The sequence below is a fragment of the Panulirus ornatus genome, chromosome 51 (genome assembly GCF_036320965.1).
Source record: "Panulirus ornatus isolate Po-2019 chromosome 51, ASM3632096v1, whole genome shotgun sequence".
In the NCBI taxonomy this organism is placed as follows: Eukaryota; Metazoa; Arthropoda; class Malacostraca; order Decapoda; family Palinuridae; genus Panulirus; species Panulirus ornatus.
Window position 1 is genome coordinate 181,541 of NC_092274.1, and position 26,284 is coordinate 207,824.

At 42.5% G+C, this 26,284-nt stretch overlaps 2 protein-coding genes across 8 annotated transcripts in view; both read left to right on the forward strand.

The window, feature by feature from the left end:
• LOC139764769 (neuronal acetylcholine receptor subunit alpha-7-like) overlaps positions 1-9,544 on the forward strand; it is a 32,157-nt gene extending 22,613 nt beyond the window's left edge. For 6 of the 7 annotated variants that reach the window (XR_011716464.1, XR_011716463.1, XR_011716462.1 and 3 more), the window contains exons 3-11: positions 386-522; positions 1,392-1,436; positions 2,169-2,272; positions 2,638-2,854; positions 3,874-4,069; positions 4,842-4,994; positions 5,969-6,135; positions 7,352-9,110; positions 9,148-9,544. Coding sequence is in view for 1 of the 7 variants with exons in the window: in XM_071691639.1 (XP_071547740.1) it covers positions 386-522; positions 1,392-1,436; positions 2,169-2,272; positions 2,638-2,854; positions 3,874-4,069; positions 4,842-4,994; positions 5,969-6,135; positions 7,352-7,561 (1,229 nt within the window). In the remaining 6 variants the exon portion in view is untranslated. Of the gene's footprint in view, positions 1-385; positions 523-1,391; positions 1,437-2,168; positions 2,273-2,637; positions 2,855-3,873; positions 4,070-4,841; positions 4,995-5,968; positions 6,136-7,351 lie in introns of all 7 variants that reach the window. The other variant, XM_071691639.1, reaches the window with a different exon arrangement.
• A 4,359-nt stretch (positions 9,545-13,903) lies between these two features.
• On the forward strand, positions 13,904-25,759 carry LOC139764768 (uncharacterized). Its single transcript, XM_071691638.1, is given in 4 exon segments — positions 13,904-14,035; positions 15,682-15,752; positions 22,241-22,822; positions 22,824-25,759. Coding segments are annotated over 2 exon segments (1,347 nt in total). The 5' UTR covers positions 13,904-14,035; positions 15,682-15,752; positions 22,241-22,288; the 3' UTR covers positions 23,637-25,759.
• Positions 25,760-26,284: the final 525 nt, after the last annotated feature.

Below are 26,284 nucleotides of genomic sequence, written 5' to 3' on the forward strand. Positions count from 1 at the left end.
TGACGTGGGACCTGATCCCCGGCAACATGATTGCATAGAAGGCTTACAATATTGACTTTCCTGCCACACCCACTTACTCCCCAGGGTTTGCTGTGGGAGAGAGAGAGAGAGAGAGAGAGAGAGAGAGAGAGAGAGAGAGAGAGAGAGAGAGAGAGAGAGAGAGAGAGAGAGAGAGAGAGAGATTGGCTTCTTTATTTACAGTTCTGGAGGTGAAGTAGCCAAGTTCCTCGGGTGGATGGGTACGTACTGTGCCTTCAGTGGGATTTAGTTATATTCCCACACGAAGGAGTTGCGGGGGAAAAACATATATGCTTCTGGTTTTATTAATGTTATACAAGGATGTCCTCCAGCCATGTCACCCTCCTCCTCTTCTTGCCTTCGTCAGGTGAGGCGTACGAGACGTACGTGCCCCAGGAGCAAGAGCTGAGGGCGCGCCTCCTGAGGAAGTATGACCGGACTACGCTCCCAGCCCGCACCACACAACTCCGTCTCCGACGCCTGACCATCAAACACTTTGATATTGTGAGTAATCTCTCATAAGGTCTGGGATGTTGTGAGTAGCGTGTTACATGGCCTGGGCTCTTGTGAGAAGATTTTGGGTGATGTGAGTAGCATGCGAGTTGGTCTGAGGTGTTGTGAGTTGGTCTGGGATGTCGTGAGTGGCATGTGAGTTGGTCTGAGGTGTTGTGAGTACCCTGCCAGTCTTTGAGCAGTATGTGAGTTGGCTTGGAATGTTTATTTCGAGAGAAACTTACGCAAAATTTATTTAGATGAATTCAAAAGTAAATTCTTTGAAATTTGCTTAAGAGAGATTCTCTCTGTGAGTTTAAGAGATATGATTATTGCTAAGGAAAATGCTCTTATGAGAAAAATCATTATAATTAGCGAAATTTTATGGGTTTGAGGACAGAATACAACATTGATGTATGATTATGAGACGACGTATTAATGAGGTTCATAATTGATGTTTGGAAGAAAGCTCTCTCTCTCTCTCTCTCTCTCTCTCTCTCTCTCTCTCTCTCTCTCTCTCTCTCTCTCTCTCTCTCTCTCTCTCTCACACACACACACAAACGTTGGCCATTCCTCTTGCCTCCCCAACACTTACAAACGTTGGCCATTCCTGTGTCGCAGGTTCGATCCCCCTAATGCATGGCTGGGGACCTCACAGGGACCAGAGGGATGGCTGGACACACTGTCCATTTTTTTTTTTTTCTTCCTTTTATTTTGTCAACTGAGACATGTCTAAATATTTAAAGAGGTCAGAGTTCAATACTTGGAAGAGCAGATGGCACGTATAGGTATAGAAATGCAGTGATATAGATCTATGTAATTCACTATGGCTTCATGATTTATCTTCATGTCTTTATCATATTCTTTCTCTTTGCTTCCAGAATGAAGAAAACCATTCGCTGGACGTGGATGCTTGGCTGGTCTACGTAAGTCGTGACACCAGTGCCTTTTCATCACCCAGCTTTGTCCTGCTGGGTTTGGTTTATAACCCATTTGTACGGGAGGGGAGTTCTACACTCGTTGGGTGGGTGAGGGAGGAGGCCCATTTGCAACCTGCATCCCGCTCAGTAATGTCTTGTGTCCAGGCCCCATCGTCCACCACTCCCTAGCTTCATCACTTTCCATGTTCTTAGGATGAATTTTGTACGGTACAGGAGGGGAGTTCTACACTCGTTGGGTGGGTGAGGGAGAGGCCCATTTGCAACCTGTATCCCGCTCAGTAATGTCTTGTGTCCAGGCCCCATCGTCCACCGCTCCCTAGCTTCATCACTTTCCATGTTCTTAGGATGACATTTCATAGGTTTAGATTTCTTTGTAAGCTGATGTAGTCGACCATCATTTTGTGACTCCCTCCCTCAAACCTTGCATCATCCACAAACAAACTCGTGTGTGAGTCCATCATTTTACAAAGGTGAAGAGGAGAGGTGGTCCAAGGATCAAACACTGTGGTTTGCCAGTAGTGACTCCACACTGTAATATACAAGTGAAATTATACTCTATATGTGTACATTTGTCTGTCCATATATTAGACATTGTGTAAGCCTCCCTTTTCCCCGGATTTACATCATCTCACCATGATTTACAATCATACATATTTACATCTTCTTCCATTTGTAAACATGAAACAGTTGTGTCCACCTTCCCTCCCTCCCTGGCAGGAATGGACTGACCCACGGCTGGAGTACATGGCAGTGAACGGTATAGAGAAGCTCTCTATGGCCCCGCAGGACATCTGGATGCCTGACCTGAGGCTCTATAACAGGTCAGTGCCCCACGCAGGTCCCCAGGCTCTATAACAGGTCAGTGCCCCAAGCAGGTCCCCAGGCTCTATAACAGGTCAGTGCCCCACGCAGGTCCCCAGGCTCTATAACAGGTCAGTGCCACACACAGGTCCCCAGGCTCTATAACAGGTCAGTGCCCCACACAGGTCCCTAGTGCTATATAGTGCTGGTCATAACATAGAGTCAACTTTATTCTTATCAGTGTTTGATGATGATATTAATCAGTTACTCCGACACATGATAACTTAGATTAATCTGTCGTAAACCAGGTTATCCCTGATCAATAACTGATATTAATCACATGAACTGATTACCGTAATGATCATTTAATCTTCCCTTTTATCAGTGCCAAGGTTGGAGAGGCGCCCTACCTGGACGACACCTTGACCCTGGTGTACCCAGATGGTCGGGTGTTGTACGCGCCACCTGCCAAGCTACACACCACCTGTGTAGTGGACCTGACCTACTGGCCACACGACACCCACAACTGCTCCATCATCCTGGGCTCCTGGGTCCACCATGGCCACACCCTGGACCTCAGGCTCCTCCACGAAGAACCCAAGGTAAGTGTGGCCCCACCATGGCCACACCCTGGACCTCAGGCTCCTCCACGAAGAACCCAAGGTAAGTGTGGCCCCATCATGGCCACACCCTGGACCTCAGGCTCCTCCACGAAGAACCCAAGGTAAGTGTGGCCCCACCATGGCCACACCCTGGACCTCAGGCTCCTCCACGAAGAACCCAAGGTAAGTGTGGCCCCACCATGGCCACACCCTGGACCTCAGGCTCCTCCACGAAGAACCCAAGGTAAGTGTGGCCCCACCATGGCCACACCCTGGACCTCAGGCTCCTCCACGAAGAACCCAAGGTAAGTGTGGCCCCATCATGGCCACACCCTGGACCTCAGGCTCCTCCACGAAGAACCCAAGGTAAGTGTGGCCACACCTCACCTTCGTGGCATATGACAGTCGAATCTCTAATGTCATATGACATATGGCATTAGAATTAGAAAGATAGTGAACAGAACTTTGTTAGAATTAGAAAGTTAGTGAACAGAACTTTGTTAGAATTAGAAAGTTAGTGAACAGAACTTTCTTAGAATTAGAAAGATAGTGAACAGAACTTTCTTAGAATTAGAAAGATAGTGAACAGAACTTTGTTATATGAGTTTGGCATGGATGAACGAGACGTCAAAAATAAAAGAGAGTAAAATTGTCTATGAAAGTTAGTAAAATGTAGATCTAATAGACCAACGTAGATCTAATAGACCAAGGTAGATCTAATAGACCAAGGTAGATCTAATAGACCAACGTAGATCTAATAGACCAACGTAGATCTAATAGACCAACGTAGATCCAATAGACCAAGGTAGATCTAATAGACCAACGTAGATCTAATAGACCAAGGTAGATCTAATAGACCAACGTAGATCCAATAGACCAAGGTAGATCTAATAGACCAAGGTAGATCTAATAGACCAACGTAGATCTAATAGACCAACGTAGATGTAATAGACCATAGATGGTCTATTGGCTCTCAGGTATGGGACGTGTTCCCCTCAGCCCCTCTCTCCTCCCCTCAGGTGGACATGCCGTGGCGTGAGAGCCGGACAGGTGGTAACTTGACGCGTGGTGAGTGGCAGCTGGTGGAGGCCACCATACGACGTCGTCAGAACACATATGAGTGTTGCCCCGAGCCATATGTGTCCATCTGGATCACCCTCCTTCTGCAACGCCATGCCCCAGCCTTCGCCTGGCTCGTCAAGCTCCCAGCTGCAGGTGTGTACCTCTCCCTCCCAGCCAGCTGCAGGTGTGTACCTCACCCTCCCTCCCAGCTGCAGGTGTGTACCTGACCCCCTCCCTCCCTCCCAGCTGCAGGTGTGTACCTGACCCCCTCCCTCCCTCCCAGCTGCAGGTGTGTACCTGACCCCCTCCCTCCCAGCTGCAGGTGTGTACCTCACCCTCCCTCCCAGCTGCAGGTGTGTACCTGACCCCCTCCCTCCCTCCCAGCTGCAGGTGTGTACGTGACCCTTCCCTCCCAGCTGCAGGTGTGTACCTCACCTTCTGACCCCACCCAGCTGCAGGTGTGTACCTGACCCCCTCCCTCCCTCCCAGCTGCAGGTGTGTACCTGACCCTCACCCTCCCTCCCAGCTGCAGGTGTGTACCTCACCCTCCCTCCCTCCCAGCTGCAGGTGTGTACGTGACCCCTCCCTCCCTCCCAGCTGCAGGTGTGTACCTCACCTTCTGACCCCACCCAGCTGCAGTCAGTTGTATATCACCTGACTGTTATATTTCTCTCTTGTGTCTCCCCTGATGATGTGATTATTACACGAAACTGCACTTGGGAACTTATCATGTCTCATTTTTCCCCTCGTGGACCCATAGGAATATACTTGATCACGCGCAAAATTGTGATCCTTTCCCATATATATATATATATATATATATATATATATATATATATATATATATATATATATATATATATATATATGTGAGCTGAGGTGTGGTATATATCATGGGAAGGTGGTGAGTGGTGTGGTCTTCCAGGTCTGAGTGTCATGACCTTCGTGCTGTTCGTCTTGCCTCCTGGTGCTGGGGAGAAGGTGGTCTTTGGTCTCCTATGCCTCATCTTGGACGTCATCTTCATCGCCTACACATCCCAGGTGGTCGCCCACGCTCCCTCACACACCCCACTCATAGGTAGGTACACCACCATCACACGCACCCCTGTGTCTGTCGGGGGCCCTCCGACGCACCCTTGTGTCTGTGGGGGGCCCTCCGACGCACCCTTGTGTCTGTGGAGGCCCTCCGACGCACCCTTGTGTCTGTGGAGGCCCTCCGACGCCACCCCTGTGTCTGTGGGGGCCCTCCGACGCACCCCTGTGTCTGTGGGGCCCTCCAACGCCACCCCTGTGTCTGTGGAGGCCCTCCGACGCCACCCCTGTGTCTGTGGGGCCCTCCAACGCACCCCTGTGTATGTGAGGGCCCTCCAGCGCACCCCTATGTCTGTGGGGGCCCTCCGACGCCACCCCTGTGTCTGTGGAGGCCCTCCGACGCACCCCTGTATCTGTGGGGGCCCTCCGACGCACCCCTGTGTATGTGGGGGCCCTCCAACGCACCCCTGTGTCTGTGGGGCCCTCCAACGCACCCCTGTATCTGTGGGGCCCTCCAACGCACCCCTGTGTATGTGGGGGTGTGAGGAAGTGTCGCTTATTTCACTAAAATGATAATTTTTTTATGATTATATATGCAAGAAATTTTGCTTTTAATGTTATGAATGTAATTATCTTCAGACTTACTTATATAACTTGTATTTAAGTGCTGGCCATTACTTGGTATGATGTAAGTATATCAAGATCTTATATATATATATATATATATATATATATATATATATATATATATATATATATATATATATATATATATATATATTATCTTGTGAGATTTGAATATAATACAATATTGTCCATTGCCTTAATAGATTTGACTGTATCAACATACCAACTATATATATATATATATATATATATATATATATATATATATATATATATATATATATATATATATATATATATATATTTCCCTCAATAGGCCCCAGTGACGTGAGCCATTGTTATAACATAGTTATAATAACCTAAGCTAACCACCATCTTGTGTTTCCCCCACAGTGCAGCTGGTGTGTGAGCAGGTGGTCGTGGTCGTGGTGGGTGTGGTCGTGTCTGGCGTGGTCGTCCGGATGGTCCACGACCCTCACTCAGAGGGGGTCCCCTCCTGGCTCAGACGACCCCTTTCCCTTGTGGCCTCTTGCCTCTGCCTCAGCCACTACAACAACCTGGTGAGTGTATTTCTCAGTTCCATCCACTGGCAATGGCCTCAGCTACCACTACAACAACCTGGTGAGTGTATTTCTCAGTTCCATCCACTGGCAATGGCCTCAGCTACCACTACAACAACCTGGTGAGTGTATTTCTCAGTTCCATCCACTGGCAATGGCCTCAGCTACCACTACAACAACCTGGTGAGTGTATTTCTCAGTTCCATCCACTGGCAATGGCCTCAGCTACCACTACAACAACCTGGTGAGTGTACTTCTCAGTTCCATCCACTGGCAATGGCCTCAGCTACCACTACAACAACCTGGTGAGTGTATTTCTCAGTTCCATCCACTGGCAATGGCCTCAGCTACCACTACAACAACCTGGTGAGTGTATTTCTCAGTTCCATCCACTGGCAATGGCCTCAGCTACCACTACAACAACCTGGTGAGTGTATTTCTCAGTTCCATCCACTGGCAATGGCCTCAGCTTCCACTACAACAACCTGGTGAGTGTATTTCTCAGTTCCATCCACTGGCAATCAGCTTGTCGAGTGGGAGGTGTCGTCAGCTGATCCATCAAAACAAACCCCTTTGTTATTCACTTCGTTCCAATATCCCTTGAGAAACCTGAGGCATTCCAGCCTTGTGGACATGTTCCCTCCCCTTCATCAAGGTTTGGGCCAATCCGGGCTTAGCACAGGTCGGGGTCTTCCTCTACACCAGGTCGTCAGGGCCAGACGTACGACCCCTGGAGGTCGTCAGGGCCAGACGTACGACCCCTGGAGCTCCAGCAGGTCGTCAGGGCCAGACGTACGACCCCTGGAGGTCGTCAGGGCCAGACGTACGACCCCTGGAGGTTGTCAGGGCCAGACGTACGACCCCTGGAGGTCGTTATGGCCAGACGTACGACCCCTGGAGCTCCAGCAGGTCGTCAGGGCCAGACGTACGACCCCTGGAGCTCCAGCAGGTCGTCAGGGCCAGACGTACGACCCCTGGAGCTCCAGCAGGTCGTCAGGGCCAGACGTACGACCCTTGGAGCTCCAGCAGGCCATCAGGGCCAGACGTACGACCCCTGGAGCTCCAGCAGGCCATCAGTGCCAGACGTACGACCCCCTGGAGCTCCAGTAGGCAATCAGTGCCAGACGTACGACCCCTGGAGCTCCAGCAGGCCATCAGTGCCAGACGTACGATCCCGGCACTACCGTACTCATCCCTCTCTCTCTCTCCCACGCAGGTGGCGGGTTTCCGGCGGACACTCCCACACTCCCTCAAGTCGGACGAGCTGGAGCTGGGCACGACCCCATTAGGGTCGTCCGCCCATCCGAACGAGACGACCATCAGGAACGAGTGGTTGTTTCTGGCAGCGGTCGTCGACCGCGTCTGCCTCGTTCTCTACGTCTTCCTCTTCATCGTCAACCTCATTCGATACCACAGCGTTCTCTAGTGCCGGTATATAGCGCCCCGTGGTTTTCTAGTGGTTGTTGTTCTCTAGTTGTTTATGGTGGTGACCGTAGTTCTCCAGTGGTTTTCTTGGTGTTTTCTAGCTTAGTAGATGCTAGTGTTCTCTTTAAGTCTGCGTTCTCTAGTTTAGTAGATGCTAGTGTTCTCTAGTCTAGTAGTCTGTGTTATCTAGTTTAGTAGATGCTAGTGTTCTCTAGTTTAGTAGTTAGTGTTCTTTAGTTATTTCTCTAGTGGTCTGTAGCGGTTTCTTTTTAGTGGAGATTAGTGTCACTTCATTGTTTCTGTGCTGGTGGTTTCTAGTGATTTCGCTTTGTTTCGCCAGTGGTTAAAGATCTCTGGTGTTCTCTAATTCTTTGCAGTTTCTATAGGAGGACAATGGTTTCTTGGTTTTTAATCTCTCCAGTGGAGGCTTGTGGTCTCCAGTGGTCTCTTGGTTTTTAATCTCTCCAGTGGAGGCTTGTGGTCTCTAGTGGTTTCTTGGGCTTTGTTCTCCAGTGGAGGCTTGTGGTCTCCAGTGGTTTCTTGGGCTTTGTTCTCCAGTGGAGGCTTGTGGTCTCTGGTCTCTATATCTAGTGGACCAGTGATGGTTGGTTCTTTCAATAGAAGTTGGTGTGGGTTTTCTGGTTTCTAGTGGATGGTAGTAATACCCTCTGGTCTCTAGAGGACGGGGAAGGTCTATGGTCTCTAGTGAACTTGAGTGATATCTGGTTTCTGGTGGACGGATGTGATATCCTCTGGTCTCTAAGTTTTCTCTGTGCTAAACTCTAGAAAACTCAGGTGACCATTGGTGGTTTTCTAATATTTTGATGATTTCAGTTGTTTTGTATTGGTCACCGTTGGTTTCAAGTCTTCTTTAGTGATCTCTTTTGGTTTCAGGTGTTCTCTACTTGTCAGATTTATAAGCCTTTTTAACGTTATCTAATGGTTTCTTAAGTTTCTGGTCTCTGCCTTTAAAGGTTTCTAGTTATTTGTGGTTTCTATGACCTGCAATGGTTTTAGTGGTCTCTATGTTTCTTATCTGGTCTTTAAGGGTTAATGAAGGGCTGCAGGGGTTTTTAGTATTGTTTTCTAGTGGCTTGTTGCTCTGTAGAGCTCTTTAGTGGTATTTAGAGACCATAGAACTCACTTGGGTCTCTAGTTATGTATGTTATTTAGAAGCTATTAATGTTCTTTAATATTTCCTTATGTTTTTAGTCATTTCTCTGTTATTATTAAAAAGAAAACACAACCCTCTAGTTGTAGAAGTGTAATGTTGTGGTTTTTAATGTTTTCTAATGTTGATTGTAATTGTTGTTGATAGTTGTTGTCTGAAGATATCTATTGGTTTCTAATTATTTTTTGTTTTCAAAATGTTTAGTACCATCCAGTCCCTCATTGCACAACACAGTGGTATGGTTTCTAGTGGTCTCTAGTAATACTAGAAAACTCATCACTTCGTGTTCGTTCTAGGTCTCTAGTGGTTTTAATGGTCTCTAGAGGTTATATAATGAAGTACCATCTTTCCAAATGTGATAAACAAATACATTGCTTAGGTAATTATGAATTATGATAAACCAATACATTGCTTAGGTAATTATGAATTATGATAAACCAATACATTGCTTAGGTAATTATGAATTACTTCAAGTGATTAAGATGTGAGTCTGTGTAATCACAAGCAATTAAGACATGGCATTCAGGAGGATTGATATAGAAGGTTTATATAGTTTATATAGTTTGTTTACCTGCTATTTACTAGCTTTGTACATAGCTGTTTCTAGTAATAGAAATGTACTCCAAGATCAAGGAACATACACTTAGTGATATAAGAATATAAGGCTAATTTCCCAATATATATATATATATATATATATATATATATATATATATATATATATATATATATATATATATATATATTGTAGGTCTTACAGGTATAATGTATACAGAAATATTGATAAACTTTATTATGGATCACATAAAAATCATTTATTTTTTTTCTCTTTCCTGTTAATGTCACATGAAAAGGGTGTTTCGTCAGTGAAACGGCTGCCCAGGTTTGTGGGTATGGGTTCGAATCCTAATTACGGCAGTGGGTCTACCAGTCGACCCAGGTGTTAATCCACCCTTAAGGGGTTGGTGGGTAAAAATAGGTACGTGGCTCAGGCTAAAGTCTATATATGAATGATTCCTTCACCCTCAAATGTGATTTTGTAAATGAACAACCAGTAAATTATCGACTTGGATGAATGAGGAATTCCAGGACGAGTCGAGAAATGTGAAAAGTTCTGCAGAATGTCGTACTTAAAGACGTATTGACAATGGGTAGACATGGTCGATGACGTAGGCTCTTTGGTGGTCCTCTAGTTCCCAGTGTGGCCACAAGATGGCAGGGCGTGTTCTTAAAACCCACCACCAGAACAAGGATGTGTTGCACGCCTCCCAAAACGATGGCCAACTATCCAATGTGTTGTGTTCCTTGTTCTTCATCTAATGTTTACATTGTCAGTGAGAAAGTTATGTGTGTATGCATCTGATGACATGACAGAACCATGGAATTGTCTCGATTCATCAATGGGCCTCCGTGGTGTAGCGGTCAGCCCCCGTGTTGAGGGCATAGGTTCGAATCCCGGTTGCAGCAGTCGATCCGCAGAGAACTCTGTTGGAAAAGAGAAAGATATGGAACAATAAGTCAATATACAAGGAAGAGACGTAGCTAGGATGCCATTTTAGTAAACAAGTGACTACACGAATGGAGGTCGGGTGCGTACAAGTCTGGCAACAAGCGTAGGACAAGAAAGGGCTCTATTTAGTTCCGCAGGCTGTGTTGATAAAGTGCCATGTAAAAACTGGGATAAAAGTTTTATGTTGGGCAGACTGGTAAGGATCTTTCTCTTAGACTTAAGCAACATAAATATAGTTATATAAGAACAGGACAAGTATCGAATACCTTGTTTAATCATGTTAGAAATTATGATCATTGTACGAACTGGAGTAATGTCATCTCAGGACTAACCAAACTCGGTAGCTTTGCCTTGACGTGGGCTGCAAGACTACCCAGGCCCCGTAGCCTTGACGTGGGCTGCAGTATTACCCAGGCCCCGTAGCCTTACCTTGACGTGGGCTACAAGACTACCCAGGCCCCGTAGCCTTGACGTGGGCTACAAGACTACCCAGGCCCCGTAGCCTTACCTTGACGTGGGCTACAAGACTACCCAGGCCCCGTAGCCTTACCTTGACGTGGGCTACAAGACTACCCAGGCCCCGTAGCCTTGCCTTGACGTGGGCTACAAGACTACCCAGGTCCCGTAGCCTTGACGTGGGCTACAAGACTACCCAGGCCCCGTAGCCTTGCCTTGACGTGGGCTACAAGACTACCCAGGCCCCGTAGCCTTGCCTTGACGTGGGCTACAAGACTACCCAGGCCCCGTAGCCTTGCCTTGACGTGGGCTACAAGACTACCCAGGTCCCGTAGCCTTGACGTGGGCTACAAGACTACCCAGGCCCCGTAGCCTTGCCTTGACGTGGGCTACAAGACTACCCAGGCCCCGTAGCCTTGCCTTGACGTGGGCTACAAGACTACCCAGGTCCCGTAGCCTTGACGTGGGCTACAAGACTACCCAGGCCCCGTAGCCTTGCCTTGACGTGGGCTACAAGACTACCCAGGCCCCGTAGCCTTGCCTTGACGTGGGCTACAAGACTACCCAGGCCCCGTAGCCTTACCTTGACGTGGGCTACAAGACTACCCAGGCCCCGTAGCCTTGACGTGGGCTACTAGATGAGAGAGGATTCCACTACCCCCGGAAATCAAGTCAGCCATTGTCTCCGTTTTCTATGTGAGACTTTGGCTTGCCTACTCCCTGCACAGACGGTGAAAAATATTTCTGATGTTTATTCATCTTTTTCATCCTCGTTCGTGGAAATGCAGTGTGTCTGTGGCTACATGATGAGCAATGTTTCTGGTTTTTATTAATATTCTTTTCAGCTTCGTTCGTGGAAATACAGTGAGGCACTGTGCCTCGTCCTGTTTGCCCCCTGTCTCTTTGGCTTTTTGTTTATCAATTAAGAGTCGCCATTTAAAGTGACCTTTTGTGGATCTGCTTTCGTCACAGTTTCAGAGCAAGAACGGAGAGGCCAGATAGATAGATAGATAAGGAGAATAATGATGGGGTCGGCTAGACCAATGATAGACGGGGAGAGCAGTAGAGTAATCGTATATAAATGCAATACAATAAATGCAATGCCTCTATTGATGCTTGGAAGGGGATTGCTGGAAGCGGAGGTGTTGAAATAGATACATGTATGAGAGTGCAATCAAGTGAACCAATTGGAGGCGAGATTGTATAGTTACAGCGGGATAGACTAAACTGGTGAAAACAGTTGCAGAATATTAAGACTGGTCACAGCGGCCAGGAAGAAAGGGAAGGTGGGAGATGATTTCCTTTAAATCATTGAAAATGGAGAAAGTGAGGGCTTCAATCCCTCCACCATCCGTATGGGAGGAATTCAACCTTCCCCTATGGTGAAGGCTGAAATCCCCGAAGTAGAGGATCTCGGCTTGTGGGTGAGAGGATGCCATAGTCTCAAGGCAGGAGTTTAGATAGTCGAAAATAGAATACATTTGACGTATTCCACCAATCTTTATTGTCTCCATGGTCTTACAGTGACCGTGGCCACAACCACAGATAGATGGACCAGTCTAAATAATCCATTTAGGATTACACTGTCAATGTGGTATTGGCTCAAGACATGGGATGGACCAGCCTCCAAATTTTGGGGTTTCCTTCGTAATAGGTTTTCATGTTGTCATTGACCTGATAATCTTCGTCAACATATTCCTTTGTATTTGAGGTGGCTGTCTTGGAGTCCATGTAGTTACTGTTATCAGTCTTCATACGTCATTGCCAAGTCGTAGGCACAGGAAAGTTGAAAATAATCATTTAACAATGTTCTGTTGTGTTTTGTGTCAAACGAAGTCGTTTATCATTTGTGTTTGTAGCTCATGTACAAACGAGGAGTTGGGTCCATTGTTAGACTAAGCTTAGAGAAGTTAAACCGATATCTCTGTGTCTTGAGAAGTGGAGGCAGAGTGATCAATACAACTTTGGTCAGTAAAGATGCGGACCTTTGGAAGTTCAGTACTTGTGTATGTGATTGCACAGTGCCATCTAAGAGGTGGTTACTACACTGGCCATAGCATAGGCAAATGTTCAACTGAAATATTCATCATTCTTGACATCAACACAACTTACCGACTGACCCTCACCCACCCTTGACTAAGAGCAAGTTGACCAAATATATATATATATATATATATATATATATATATATATATATATATATATATATATATATATATTGTGCATTATCTCGTCTTTGTACATGTACGCCTGAGTCTACACTACCATTGAAAATACTGCTTAAAAGTCATCAACAATCGATGCGAGGCACCACAACTATGTGGCCTGGGATCAAACCCAAGAACATTGGAATAAAACGTACACAAGGAAGACCATTACCCAGAAGGCCTGAACAAAAGTTATTCATATTAGACCACATCTGATCTAGCCTTACTGACCACTATTAAACGAGATCTGAAGGAGATTAGACAACAGAAATCATTCTTCTAGTTTTCTGTCAATACACCATCGTCCTTGATAAGCCAAGTTAACTTATTCCAACCACGACTCTTTTATGATGAAAATATACCTTTGTGGACATTGAACTATATGCATTATCCTTACCCACTCCCATAGACACGTCAGTATAATATTTCCTCCTCGCCTGTACGCTATATCTCTCATTTACAATAACGAAACACTGTCCTTTCACTCCAATCCAGCCATTGTACACTGGTCATTGTAAGACCAGATAAAGAATAAAGCAAAGATCAAAATATCAGTTGCTTACCTTCCCTCCCATGTCTTGAGCCAATACCACATTGACAGTGTAATCCTAAATGGATTATTTAGACTGGTCGATCTATCTGTGGTTGTGGCCACGGTCACTGTAAGACCATGGCGACAATAAAGATTGGTGGAATACGTCAAATGTATTCTATTTTCGACTATCTAAACTCCTGCCTTGAGACTATGGCATCCTCTCACCCACAAGCCGAGATCCTCTATTTCGGGGATTTCAACCTTCACCAGTTATCAACAGTTTGATCTTACGATCGTAAATGATAAGATTACATACATTTCCGTCAAGAAGTAGGGTTTGGTGGTGTTCTCAACAGTTCGATAACTTACTATCGTAAATAATAAGATTACATAAGGATCCGTTAAAAAGAAATCGTTTTCTTTGATGAGTATGTAAAAAAAAACGGGAGTATGACGTCAGTGGCAGCTTCATGTCAACAAACATGCTGGCTCAGTCCACATGTTGGGCACCAGTTTTTTTTTTGTCTTTTGTGTAAAACAACTGCTCAGTGATGTCCATCTGTTACATTTGGAATAGGAACGTTGTTTTCTCCAAGGTAATGAAGTAGGAATGAAATGACGTTGCGTATATAAGGTTCATTTACTTAGAGGGTAGGAGAGATAATTCGATTGGGGTAAAGGAATTGTCATTATTGTGCATTTCCAAGGAAGACATGTCAGTTATCTTCTTCATTGAGGAGGAAATTTCAGACAGTGGCCATTAACTACAATGATGTAGGCCAGTTCCAGGACAATAATAATAATGGTGTGGTTTTATAAGAAACGCTTAGTAGTGAACTACTTATACTTAATGGAAGTGGGTTAGACTGGGGGCATTGGAATATGTAGTGGAAGTGGCTTAAACTGGAGAAATGGAATAAAGGAGCATTTAATTTTGCATTTGTAAATGTATTAGTGGTGAGGGCCATGATGTTCGGTGGGGAATATAGGGAAAAAGTAAGTGATACATTCTTACGAAATTAAAATTATAGACACTATAGAAGGGGAAAAAAATGATGAAAAGGACGATTTTAGTACAAGTAGAATCTTCACAATGTGCAGTGTGCGTATCATACGCAGCATTTTATGTTGAGCACCTCTATCTAACAGCATTAAGTGCTTGTAATGTGGACACGGCTTTGAATAAAAGGGAAATATTTGGATCAAGGCAGTAAAGTGAACAGATGAGAGTTCAATGCATTCATCATACTTTTATTCATATCTAGTGAATGGTAAACTAACAAAAGGGATGCCTTTGAAGTCCCTGTGTCATTTTTGAAAGTTCTTGCTCGAGAAAATTAGAAAGGTGATCATCTTGTGGATGGCTGACAAAAAACTTTCGCTTTGTGTTTGTACAAAATTGTATATACTTTTATTCAGTTCGTGTGTGTATCTGTCTATTTATATCTCTGATACCCATTCCTTCTGGGAACTGTCATTGAGGGGGTGGCCATGGCAAATGAGTTTCCACTTATTCCTTATTCCCTCGCTTACACTGTTCCATGCATTCTTCTGTCATTTCTCTCCCTTCGATACTCTTCCACTCTATTTTCCCATCTCATGGGTGGTCTGCCTGTCATGCCAACCCCTTTTATAATCCTGTCGGACAGTCTCCTTAAAAACTCTCAGCCTTAAACCTCACCTGCAGCGTGATCGTACTTATAGTAAATGGCCCAATCTGGTTGAGTCAATCTAGGCCTCCAAGCAACACCCTCCAACCTTGTCAGCCATGACATTACAATTCATTCTTGTAACAGTTTCTTTTAATGCTTTCCCTAAGCTTTTTGTTTTCTCAACATTGCTTTATGTTCCAAAATTTTATATTGAACAACATTTGAACACAACCAACACTGAAGCTGAAAAACCTAGCAGGTAATCATATCCTAGCAACAAACTTATTCCAATTTAGAATAAAGAAAAGATATATATATGAAGAAAACAACAGGAGTTTGAGGTATGATTATGAGTTGGTAAGGCGGGGATATGAGGACTGTGAACAGTGGAGCAATGAAAGTTAGTGAAACAAAGTATCATTAGACGAGATGTGACGCTTCTGATATATGATTGATGATAATGTTATGTAAGAATTTTGAGGAACAAAGTAGAATTTCTGTATATATAGAACCACTTTGTTTTTTTATTCATCAACCTTTTCATGGCAGTTTTCAGCAATTTGAATGATTCCTTATTTATTTATTTGTAGGTTGTCTGTTGATGATAACCTCAGGACGGGTCTCCCAGCTACTGGTCAATGGATACCTACTTTCTGAACTGGTATGTTGTATTGATATTTAGTACATTAGTACATTGATATGTTAATATATACATTGACATGTTAACTTGTACATTGATCTGTTCATATGTACAGTGATATGTTGATATGTACAGTGATATGTTGATATGTACAGTGATAACATATGTTAATATGTACATTGATCTATTCATATGTACAGTGATATGTTAATATATACAGTGATATGTTGATATGTACAGTGATAACATATGTTAATATGTACATTGAAATGAAAGAGATATTTGAACTAATTAGCATACTTAGTGTTTTTGTGTCATTTCTTAAGTAATTTTTGTACTTTGTCATGTGAGGGTTATAACGGGGCAGAAACAGGGTAGTGAATATTTGTTGACTTTCTTCCATTCTTCCAAGGTTCTTGATAACTAGCCATAGAATCTTGAATCACAGGAGACTATGGATGTGTTGCAAATGGCACATTCATTTCTTAGATAGGTCACAGAATTTCATGGGCATAAAAGAAGGTATTGCTACCTTTAGTAATCTTGATTTAATGGTTTATTAAATCAGGGAGAAAGAATACTTCCCACTTTTTCCTGCATGTCGTAGAAGGCGACTAAAAGAGGCAGAAGCAGGGGGCTGGAAGCCCTTCCCTCCTTGTATTTCAATTTCTAAGAGAGGAAACAGAAGGAGTGCTCATCCCTATTGAAGGCTCAGATTGGATGTAACCAAGATGAGAAGAAAGGAGAGATAGGTATTATGTTTGAGGAAAGAAACATGAATGTTCTGGCTCTGAGTGAAATGAAGTTCAAGGGTAAGGGGGAAGAAAGGTTTGGAAAAGTCATGGGAGTAAAGTCAGGGGTTGGTGAGAGGACAAGAGCTAAGGAATGAGTAGCACTACTCCTGAGGCAGGAATTGTATGAGTGTAGGAAAGAAAGTTCTAGATTGATATGGGTAAAACTGAAAGTGGATGGAGAGAGATGGGTGATTATTGTTGCTTATACACCTGGTCATGAGAAGAAAGATCATGAGAGGCAAGTGTTTTAGAGTAGATGAGTGAACGTGTCAGCAACTTTGGTGCACGAGACCGGGTATTAGTGATGGATGATTTTAATGCAAAGGTGAGTAATGTGGCAGTTGAGGGTATGATTGGTGTACATAAGGTATTCAGTGTTTAGAATGGAAATTGTGAAGAGGTTTTGGATTTGTGTGCTGAAAAAAGATTGGTGATTGGGAATACCTGGTTTAATAAGAGAGATATGCATAAGTATACATATGTGAGTTGGAGAGACAAAGGGCATTATTGGATAACATGTTTATTGATGGGCTTGTTGAAGAGAGACTTTTGGATGTTGATGTGCTGAGAGAGTAGCTGGAGGGATATCTGATCACTATTTTGTGGAGGTGAAGGTGAAGATTTGTAGAGGTTTTTAAAAAAGAAGACAGAATGTTGGGGAGAAGAGAGTGGTGAGAGTAAGTGAGCTTGGAAAGGATGCTTGTGTGAGGAAGTACTAGGAGAGATTGAGTGTGAAATGGCAAAAGGTGAAAGCAAATGATGTGAGGGGAGTGGGTGAGGAATGGGATGTATATTAGAAACACTTGCCATCTCTATCTAAGACTTTTACAAATTGCCTCACTAGCCCGTTTGATATGTGATGTTGGTAGTAACATTTCTCCAAGTGTCACAAGAGATTCATAGCTAACATTTTTGTTGCCTGGTGTCGAGTTACTTCTTCAGGACCATTCTTTCATTCTCCAGTGATCAGCCTTTGCTCTGCTGTTCATTCACATATGAAGTAAGGTACGTTTGTACAGCCAGACACAAATATTTACCTTTAAGGTTCTGCAATTCATCTAGTTATGGTCACTATATTTCATTTAATAATAGAAGGAATTTCAGGTTGTCAAAATTTTCCTTCCTGTGGACAGAGTGGCCAGTGGGGTAGTGAGTGGTGGGATGAGGAAGTAAAGTTCTTAGTGAAAGAGAAAAGAGAGGCATTTGGATGATACAAAAAAGGAGTGCAAATGACTGGGAGATGTATAAAAGAAGGCAGTAGGAGGTCAAGAATAAGTTGCAAGGGTTTAAGAAGAGGGCAAATGAGAGTTTGGGTGAGAGAGTATCATTAAACTTTAGAGATAGTAAAATGATGTTTTGGAAGGAGGTAAATAACATGTGTAAGATGAGAACAAATGGGAACATCGGTGAAGGAGGCAAGGGGGAAGTAATAACAGGTAGTGATAGAGTGAGTATTTTGAAGGTTTGTTGAATGTGTTTGATGATTGAGTGGCAGATGTAGAATGTTTTGGTTGGGGTGTTGTGCAAAGTGAGAGAGACAGGGAGAATGGTTTGGTTAAAATGAAATCCAGCAAGGGGACAGGTTTGGATGGTGTTGCAGTTGAATTTATTAAGAAAGGGTGTGACTGTGTTGTTGGCTGGTTGGTAAGGACATTCATTGTATGTGAGGATCATGGTGAAGTGCCTGAGGATTGGCAGAATGCATGCATATTGCCATTGTACAAAGGCAAAGGGGATAAAGGTGAGTGTTCAAACTACAGAGGCATAAGTTTGTTGAGTATTCCTGGGAAATTGTATGGGAGGGTATTGATTGAGTGGGTGAAGGCAAGTACATAGCATCAGATTGGGGAGGAGGAGTGTGGTTTCAGAAGTGGTAGAGGATGTGTGGATCAGGTGTTTGCTTTGAAGAATGTATGAGAAATACTCAGAAAAACAGATGGATTTGTATGCAGCATTTATGGATCTGGAGAAGGCATATGATAGTGTTGATAGAGATGCTTTGTGCAAGGCTTAAGAATATATTGTGTGGGAGATAAGTTGCTGGAAGCAGTGAAAATTAAGGCATGTGTGTGAGTAGGAAGAGAGGAGAGTGATTGGTTCCCAGTGAATATCGGTCTGCAGCAGGGGTGTGTGGTGTCCCCATGGTTGGTTGATTTGTTTATGGATGGGGGTGGATAGGGAGCTAAATGGAAGAGTTTTGGAAAGGGGGGCAAGTATGCAGTCTGTTGGGAATGAGAGGGCATGGGAAGTGAGTCTGTTGTTGCTCGTTGATGATACAGCTCTTGTGGCTGATTTGAATGAGAAACTGCAGAAGTTCATGACTGAGATTGGAAAAGTGTGTGAAATGAGAAAGATGATAGTAAATTGAATGAGAGCAAGGTTATTAGGTTCATTAGGGGTGAGGGACAAGTTAATTGGGATGCAAGTTTGAATGGAGAAAAATTGGAGGAAGTGAAGTGCTTTAGATATCTGTGAGTAGACTTAGCAGCGAATAGAACCTTTGAAGCAGAAGTGAGTCACAGGGTGGGGTAGGGAGCAAAGGTTGTGAAAGCAATGAAGAAAGTGTGGAAGGAGAGAACGTTATCTTGGAGAGCAAATATGGGTATGTTTTAAGGAATAGTGGGTCCAACAGTGTTATATGGTTGCGTGTCCTGGGCTATAGATAGGGTTGTACGGAGGAGAGTGGATGTGTTGGAAATGAAATGTTTGAGGACAATATATGGTGTGAGGTGGTTTGATCAAGTAAGTAATGAAAGGGTAAGAGATATGTGTGAAAATAAAAAGAATGTGGTTGAGAGAGCAGACGAGGGTGTGTTGAAATGGTTTTGACATATGAAGAGAATGAATGATGAAAGATTGACAAAGAGGATATCTGTGTCAGAGGTGGAGGGAACAAGGAGAAGCAGGAGACCAAATTGGAGGTGGAAGGATGGAATGAAAACAGATTTTGAGTGATTGGGGCCTAAACATACAGGAGGGTGAGAGGCATGCTAGGAATAGAATAAATTGGAACAATGTGGTACACCCGGGTCAACGTGCTGTCAATTGTTCCAACCAGGGCATGCAATATGAGTCTAAAATTTCAATTTTTAGACTCGCACTTAGACTTTTTCCCAGAAAATCTTGGGGCAGTCAGTGATCAACATGGCGAAAGATTTCCCCAAGACATTTTGGGCATGAGAAAGCTGGTACCAAGGAAAGTGGACCTCTCTGTGTTGGCAGATTACTGCTGGACACTAAGGAGGGATGTCCCTAAGGCTAAATAGGCAAAGATTGTCCACTTCTAGATTTTATAGGTAAGTTATTTGAGTGTAATACCAGCATTATTTATGAATGAAAAATATACACTTATTGTAAAATTTAATCACTCTGTCACTTAAAAACCATTAGTGATAAAATTTCTAAAAACAGATTCGAATTTAGTGTAAAAAGTACTATAAGGTCGACCTATTTTGATTTGTTGGAAAAAAATTAGAGCATTGTTGACCAGTGTTATCAAAAGGTATTTTGAAGGATATTGACTACAGTATGAATGATGTGGTCTGCAAGGGCCAGTTACTGAAATTGTTTTCTTGCACTGAAAGAGTGTATAATCAGCCCATAGGCTGATTATACACTAAAAGAGAATTCTGAAATAAGTGCTTCTGTTAACAGAAATTTGGGCTAGACACAGATTCCCTTACCATCAGGCTAACATCTCCTTACAGCTGGCATAATTATATTCACTTTTTCTTCTTGTAATTTTGTTCAAATACCAAACGCAGTGGCAAGAACTTATAGAAATATATTTACAATAGCAAAAATAAACATGGGCTCTGAGCATAAATGATACAGTTTACTCTCAGTACATTAAGCTCTCTCTATCTTACTTTACTTAACAGTTCTTTGGCAAATATACTGGTCTCAATTTTATGGCATAGGTATTTGAAATAACTGAGATGTGTACAGAGTAACATTATAGGTTTACCCAACAGCATTGTATTACATCTTTTCTATAGGCCATTTCTGGAGAGAGAGAGGACTGGGCCTTTCTACAGCTTGTAAACAAATGCCATTACTTTTTTCTGTTCTTGAATACAAATGCTTCCTATTACTTCCTTTTGTCTCTTACATATTCTTTGTCCCTTTCATGATATGTAATGATAGTAGAAATGTTAACTGTTGATTTATTTTCAATTGAATCACAATTTCGTATTGTAAAATTCAATAATAAGATTCTTCAAAAGAATATAATGTAACTTAGAAAAGTGAACCATGGCATGTGAAGTGTCTGGGGTAAACCATGGAAAGGTCTGTGGGGCCTGGATGTGGATTGGGAGCTGTGGTATCGGTGCATTACATGTGACGGCTAGAGACTAAGTTTGAACGAATGTGGCCTTTTTGTCTGTATTTCTGGTGGTGCCTCGCTGATACATATATATGTATATCATGGAGGGAGTATAGGAGCATAAGGCGTCAAGTGTAGAAAATCAACAGAGCGCTCCATTCCACCCCTCTCTCGTCTTCCATACCAATTTTGGCCTTACAGCTCATGGCATAAAACCAAAGTTGATAAAAACAGGATGACTGATGGAGAAGGGAATGGGGACCCAAAAGAAACTTTGTACCCCTGTTAAAATTCCTCTTAGAAGCCCCACTTCCATAACTCCTGCTTCAGCAGTAGTGCTACCCCTTCCTTAGCTCTTATCCTCCTACCAACCCCTAGCTTTACTTCTAAGACATTTCCAAACCTTTCCTCCCCTTTACCCTTGAGCTTTGTTTCACTTAGAGCCAGAACATCCATGTTTCTTTCCTTAAACATACTATCTATCTCTCCTTTCTTTTCATCTTAGTTACTTCCTCACACATTCACACACCCCAACCTGAGTCTTCAGGGAGGTTGAGTGCTCCCCATGTGGCTCCATGTGTTCCATCTTTTTGAAGTTGAAATTCACTAAGGTTGGGAGGGGTTTCAGATCCCCCACTCTCGGCCACTGTAGTTGCCCTCTTTGACTCGAGAAATATTGAGGGCGGATTTTTTCTCTCCTTACTCCATTTATGACCATGTTAATTTGAGGAAAAGACATTTTGAATTCAGTTGTTTTGACTATTGTTGTAGGCCTTGTTTGTAAGTCAAAATCAGGAACTGGACTGAATTCAAATAAACTACCATAGAAAGAATGGTCAGTTGACTGGAATATCCTGACAGGAAGAAAGTACTAGTTACTGAAGGGAAGATGGTTAAAAGTCAGGAATGATTAAGAGGCTCTGAATAAAAGATAGCATTGGGGCTCTAGATGTTTTTTCAGGTTCATGGCAGTGAGTACTGCGCCTGAAGTAATGGCCTTAAATTATCTCTTATTTGAAAAGCATATGCTGAACTTTGTTCAGACTGTACAGAGAGAGTACTCCAAAATGTATCATGAATTCATTAGCCTGGACCCAGCTTCATATCCTTGCTTCTAACACAGTTGTTCTTCCCAGTGCCTCAGTGACTTGTTGCTACCCAAATGCCTCTTGCACATGGAAATGTGCTACTTTGTTCTGATGAATACATCGTTAATTTCAATTGAAGACATTTACATTCTTGCTGATATTAGTGCATTTATGGGAAGTCCAAAGTTAATCGCATTATTCCAGTGTCATCACACAATTTGCTGTGATTACTGTTATAGTCCAAACTGGAAAGTGTACCATAATTTAGAAACACTTTCTAAAGCAACTCTCTTGTTTCAGGTACTGAATGAAATTTCATCAGAAGATTAAGAACAGCAAAAATTGACAATGTCAAATGGAGAGAAATGTTTACAGGTGGATCATCTCCAGAACCATATGCTGTTGCAAAATGGTCAAAAAAAAATTGGCTGTGCTAGAAGTTTGAAATTATTTTCATGTAGAAAAAATCCTGAGAAGCTTCTTGTGCAGAGGGATGTTGAAGATTTAGGACATGTGAAAAAGTTTACATGTAATGCATGTGGAAAACTGTTTTCATGTAAGAGCGGTCTTAATAAACATTTGATTGTGCACAATGGTGTAAAAAAGTTTGGTTGTGATGAATGTGGGAAAGTGTTTTCATGTAAGAGCAATCTTAATAAACATTTGCTTGTGCACAATGGTGTAAAAAAATTTGGATGTGATAAATGTGGGAAACTGTTTTTGAGGAAAAGTGTTCTTAAAGAACATTTGTCTGTGCACAGTGGTGTGAAAAAGTTTGGATGTGATGAATGTGGAAAACTCTTTGTGAGGAAAAGTGTTCTTGAAGAACATTTTTCTGTGCATAGTGGTGTGAAAAAGTTTGGATGTGATGAATGTGGGAAACTGTTTTTCGCGGAAAAGTGATCTTCGGAAACACTTACTTGTGCATAGTGGTGTGAAAAAGTTTAAATGTGATGAATGTGGGAAACTGTTTTTGCAAAAAAGTCATCTTAATGTTCATTTGTCTGTGCACAGTGGTGTGAAAAAGTTTGGATGTGATGAATGTGGTAAACAGTTTGCACGGAAAGGTACTCTTGAACAACATTTGTCTGTGCACAGTGGTTTGAAAAAGTTTGAATGTGATGAATGTGGGAAACTGTTTTTGAGAAAAAGTCACCTTCAACAACATGTACCTGTGCACAGTGGTGTGAAAAAGTTTGGATGTGATGAATGTGGGAAACTGTTTTTGAGGAAAAGTGTTCTTGTAGAACATTTGTATGTGCACAATGGTGTGAAAAAGTTTGGATGTGATGAATGTGGAAAACTGTTTATGCGGAAAGGTGATCTTCGGAAACACTTGTTTGTGCATAGTGGTGTAAAAAGTTTTAAATGTGATGAATGTGGGAAACTGTTTTTGCAGAAAAGTGATCTTAATGTTCATTTGTCTGTGCACAGTGGTGTGAAAAACTTTGGATGTGATGAATGTGGTAAAAAGTTTGCACGGAGAGGTACTCTTGAACAACATTTGTCTGTGCACAGTGGTTTGAAAAAGTTTGGTTGTAATGAATGTGGGAATCTGTTTTTGCGGAAAAGTTATCTAAAGGAACATTTGTGTATACACAGTGGTGTGAAAAAGTTTGGATGTGCTGACTGCGGAAAACAGTTTTTGAACAAAAGTAATCTTCGGAAACATTTGCTTGTGCACAGTGGTGAATAAAAGATTGGATGTGAAGAATGTGGGAAAATGCTTTTGAAGAAAGTTATTCTTGGGAAACATTTGCTTGTGCACTGTGGTGTATAAAAGTTTGAATTTGTAAGATGATTTGAGAGCAAGAATAATATTTCAAAATATTTACTTGTACATAGTCGTGTGAAAATTTTGGATGTGGTGAATGTGGGAAATTATTCTTTGAGATCTTTTGGCAATATTTAGCTTTGCACAGTGTTGTATGAAAGTTTGGATGGGGGAAATTGTTTTCACTTAAGGTTGATTTCGTGAGATGAGCTTGAGGACATTAGTGTGGAAATGTTGAAAAGAGATGATATTGGTTTCTATTTATGTATCAGATGAAGCTCATCCATTCTTTCTCATCTGGGTCCCTATTGCAGTATTTACTGAAGCTTCCCAGAATAAACAGTGCTCAGGTTACAATAGTATTATTGTTCTCTCCTTCATTTTGAATGCTGTCTCTTATGAAGTTTTTGTGGTATCCCATGGACCCCTAATTTTGAAGAAAAAAAAAGCACACTGAAAGCTCTGTATAGCATACTGATTGAAGGATAACCTTAGCCTTTAGATCTGATAGTTCATTACCCAGACCAGCAACCAAAATGTTTTGGAAGTGGAATTAGCTGATCCTCAGTAATTCTAGGATGTTGAGCATAAATTTGATGCTTGAAATTGTTGATTAGTTTCAGTTTTGAAAATAAGGGGTCAATACCAGTATGCACAATGTGCAATATATTTAGCATTGTGCTGGGCTTTCAGGCAAGATCTGGCAACCTTGAGTGTTGGAGGTGGATGATGCAGTCAGCACCCAGATATTGCATCACCCAAATTGCTGTACATCATAAGTGGATGATGCAATCAGCAACCAAATATTGCATCGCCCAACTTACTGCTCATTGTTTCCTTCAGGGAGTCTCCCAGTGCACACTTGTTATACTTGTTTTCTAAAATCTTTTTTTGTACGCTGATGATTCTGTTCATGTTGTGCTCTTCTCGTGCAGTTGTTTTATTTCCCAAAGTCTGTAGTTGAGTTGGATCTGGTTTACGTATTGTAATCAGCAACCCCAATGTCTACTTACATTTACTGTATAATTCAATACTTGCTGCTTCTTGTATTGCCGTGTCTGTCATTCTTCTGAAATGTACTGCTCTGGTTGTGCGAAGGGGCACGTGTGAACGACTGTTGAGTGATATCTTTTCTGAATACAGACAAGGTTGCTTTATTATAGTGAGTGAATAGTGCAGATAACTTTTCTGTTTGTGAGGAAGTGTATTTTGCTTCACGGAAGATGCCTTACAATATCATGTGTCCATTACATGGTTGAGGTATATGCACATTACCATAATGCCTTGGAAGTCGATTAAAAAGCCTTCCTTCCTTGCCCAGAATGTGAGCAACAATATTTCCCTTTCATGAGGATGCATGATGCCTTACTGGATCTGTCAATCGGTGAATGATTATGGAGGAGATGCTGTTTGAACTTATCATGGCCCAATGATTAGGCTACCTGGCTTCCACACAGATGGACTAGGGTTTGATTCTTGAGGTATAGAGGTAAATAGTTTACATCAGATATCATGTGCACATTACATGGTTGAGATATGTTTGCATTGCCATAACGTCTTGGGAGTGAATTAAAAAGCCTTCCTTGTTTGTCCAGTGCATGAGCAGAAGTGTTTCCACCTCATGAAGGATGCTGGATGCGTCACGAGATCAGTAGATTAGCAAGTGGTCACAGAGAAGTTTTAAGCTGATTGTGGCCATACAAGTGTTTGGCAAACTGTGCCACAGAAATAGTCTGGGGTTCGATTCTTGAAGTGTAGCGGTAAATAGTTTCCATCAGATGTCATGTGCATATTACATGATTCACATGTGCACACATTACCATGGTGCATTGAGAGTTGAGGATAAACTTCTTTGTCCAGAGCATGAGTGGCAGTATGTCCACATTTTAGGGATGTGTGATGCATCACGAGATCAGAGAATTTTTACACAAGGAGTGCTGGCCTTACATTACATGGATGCCACACATATGCACAAGGTTTTATTGTCAAGATATAATGGTAAACAGTGTACATCAGATATCGTGTGTACGTTTAAAGGAACAGAGAAGGGGGCCAGGTGAGGGTATTCCCTCAAAGGCCCAGTCCTCTGTTCTTAACGCTACCTCGCTATCGCGGGAAATGGCGAATAGTATGGAAAAAAAAAAAAAAAAAAAATATATATATATATATATATATATTATCCCTGGGGATAGGGGAGAAAGAATACTTCTCACGCATTCCCTGCGTGTCGTAGAAGGCGACTAAAAGGGAAGGGAGCGGGGGGCTGGAAATCCTCTCCTCTCGTTTTTTTTTAATTTTCAAAAAGAAGGAACAGAGAAGGGGGCCAGGTGAGGGTATTCCCTAAAAGGCCCAGTCCTCTGTTCTTATATATATATATATATATATATATATATATATATATATATATATATATATATATATATTTTCAAACATATTCACCATTTTCCACATTAGTGAGATAGCGTTAAGAACAGAGGACTGAGCCTTAGAGGGAATATCCTCACTTGGCTCCATTCTCTGTTCCTTCTTTAGGAAAATTAAAAAATGGGAGGGGAGGATTTCCAGCCCCC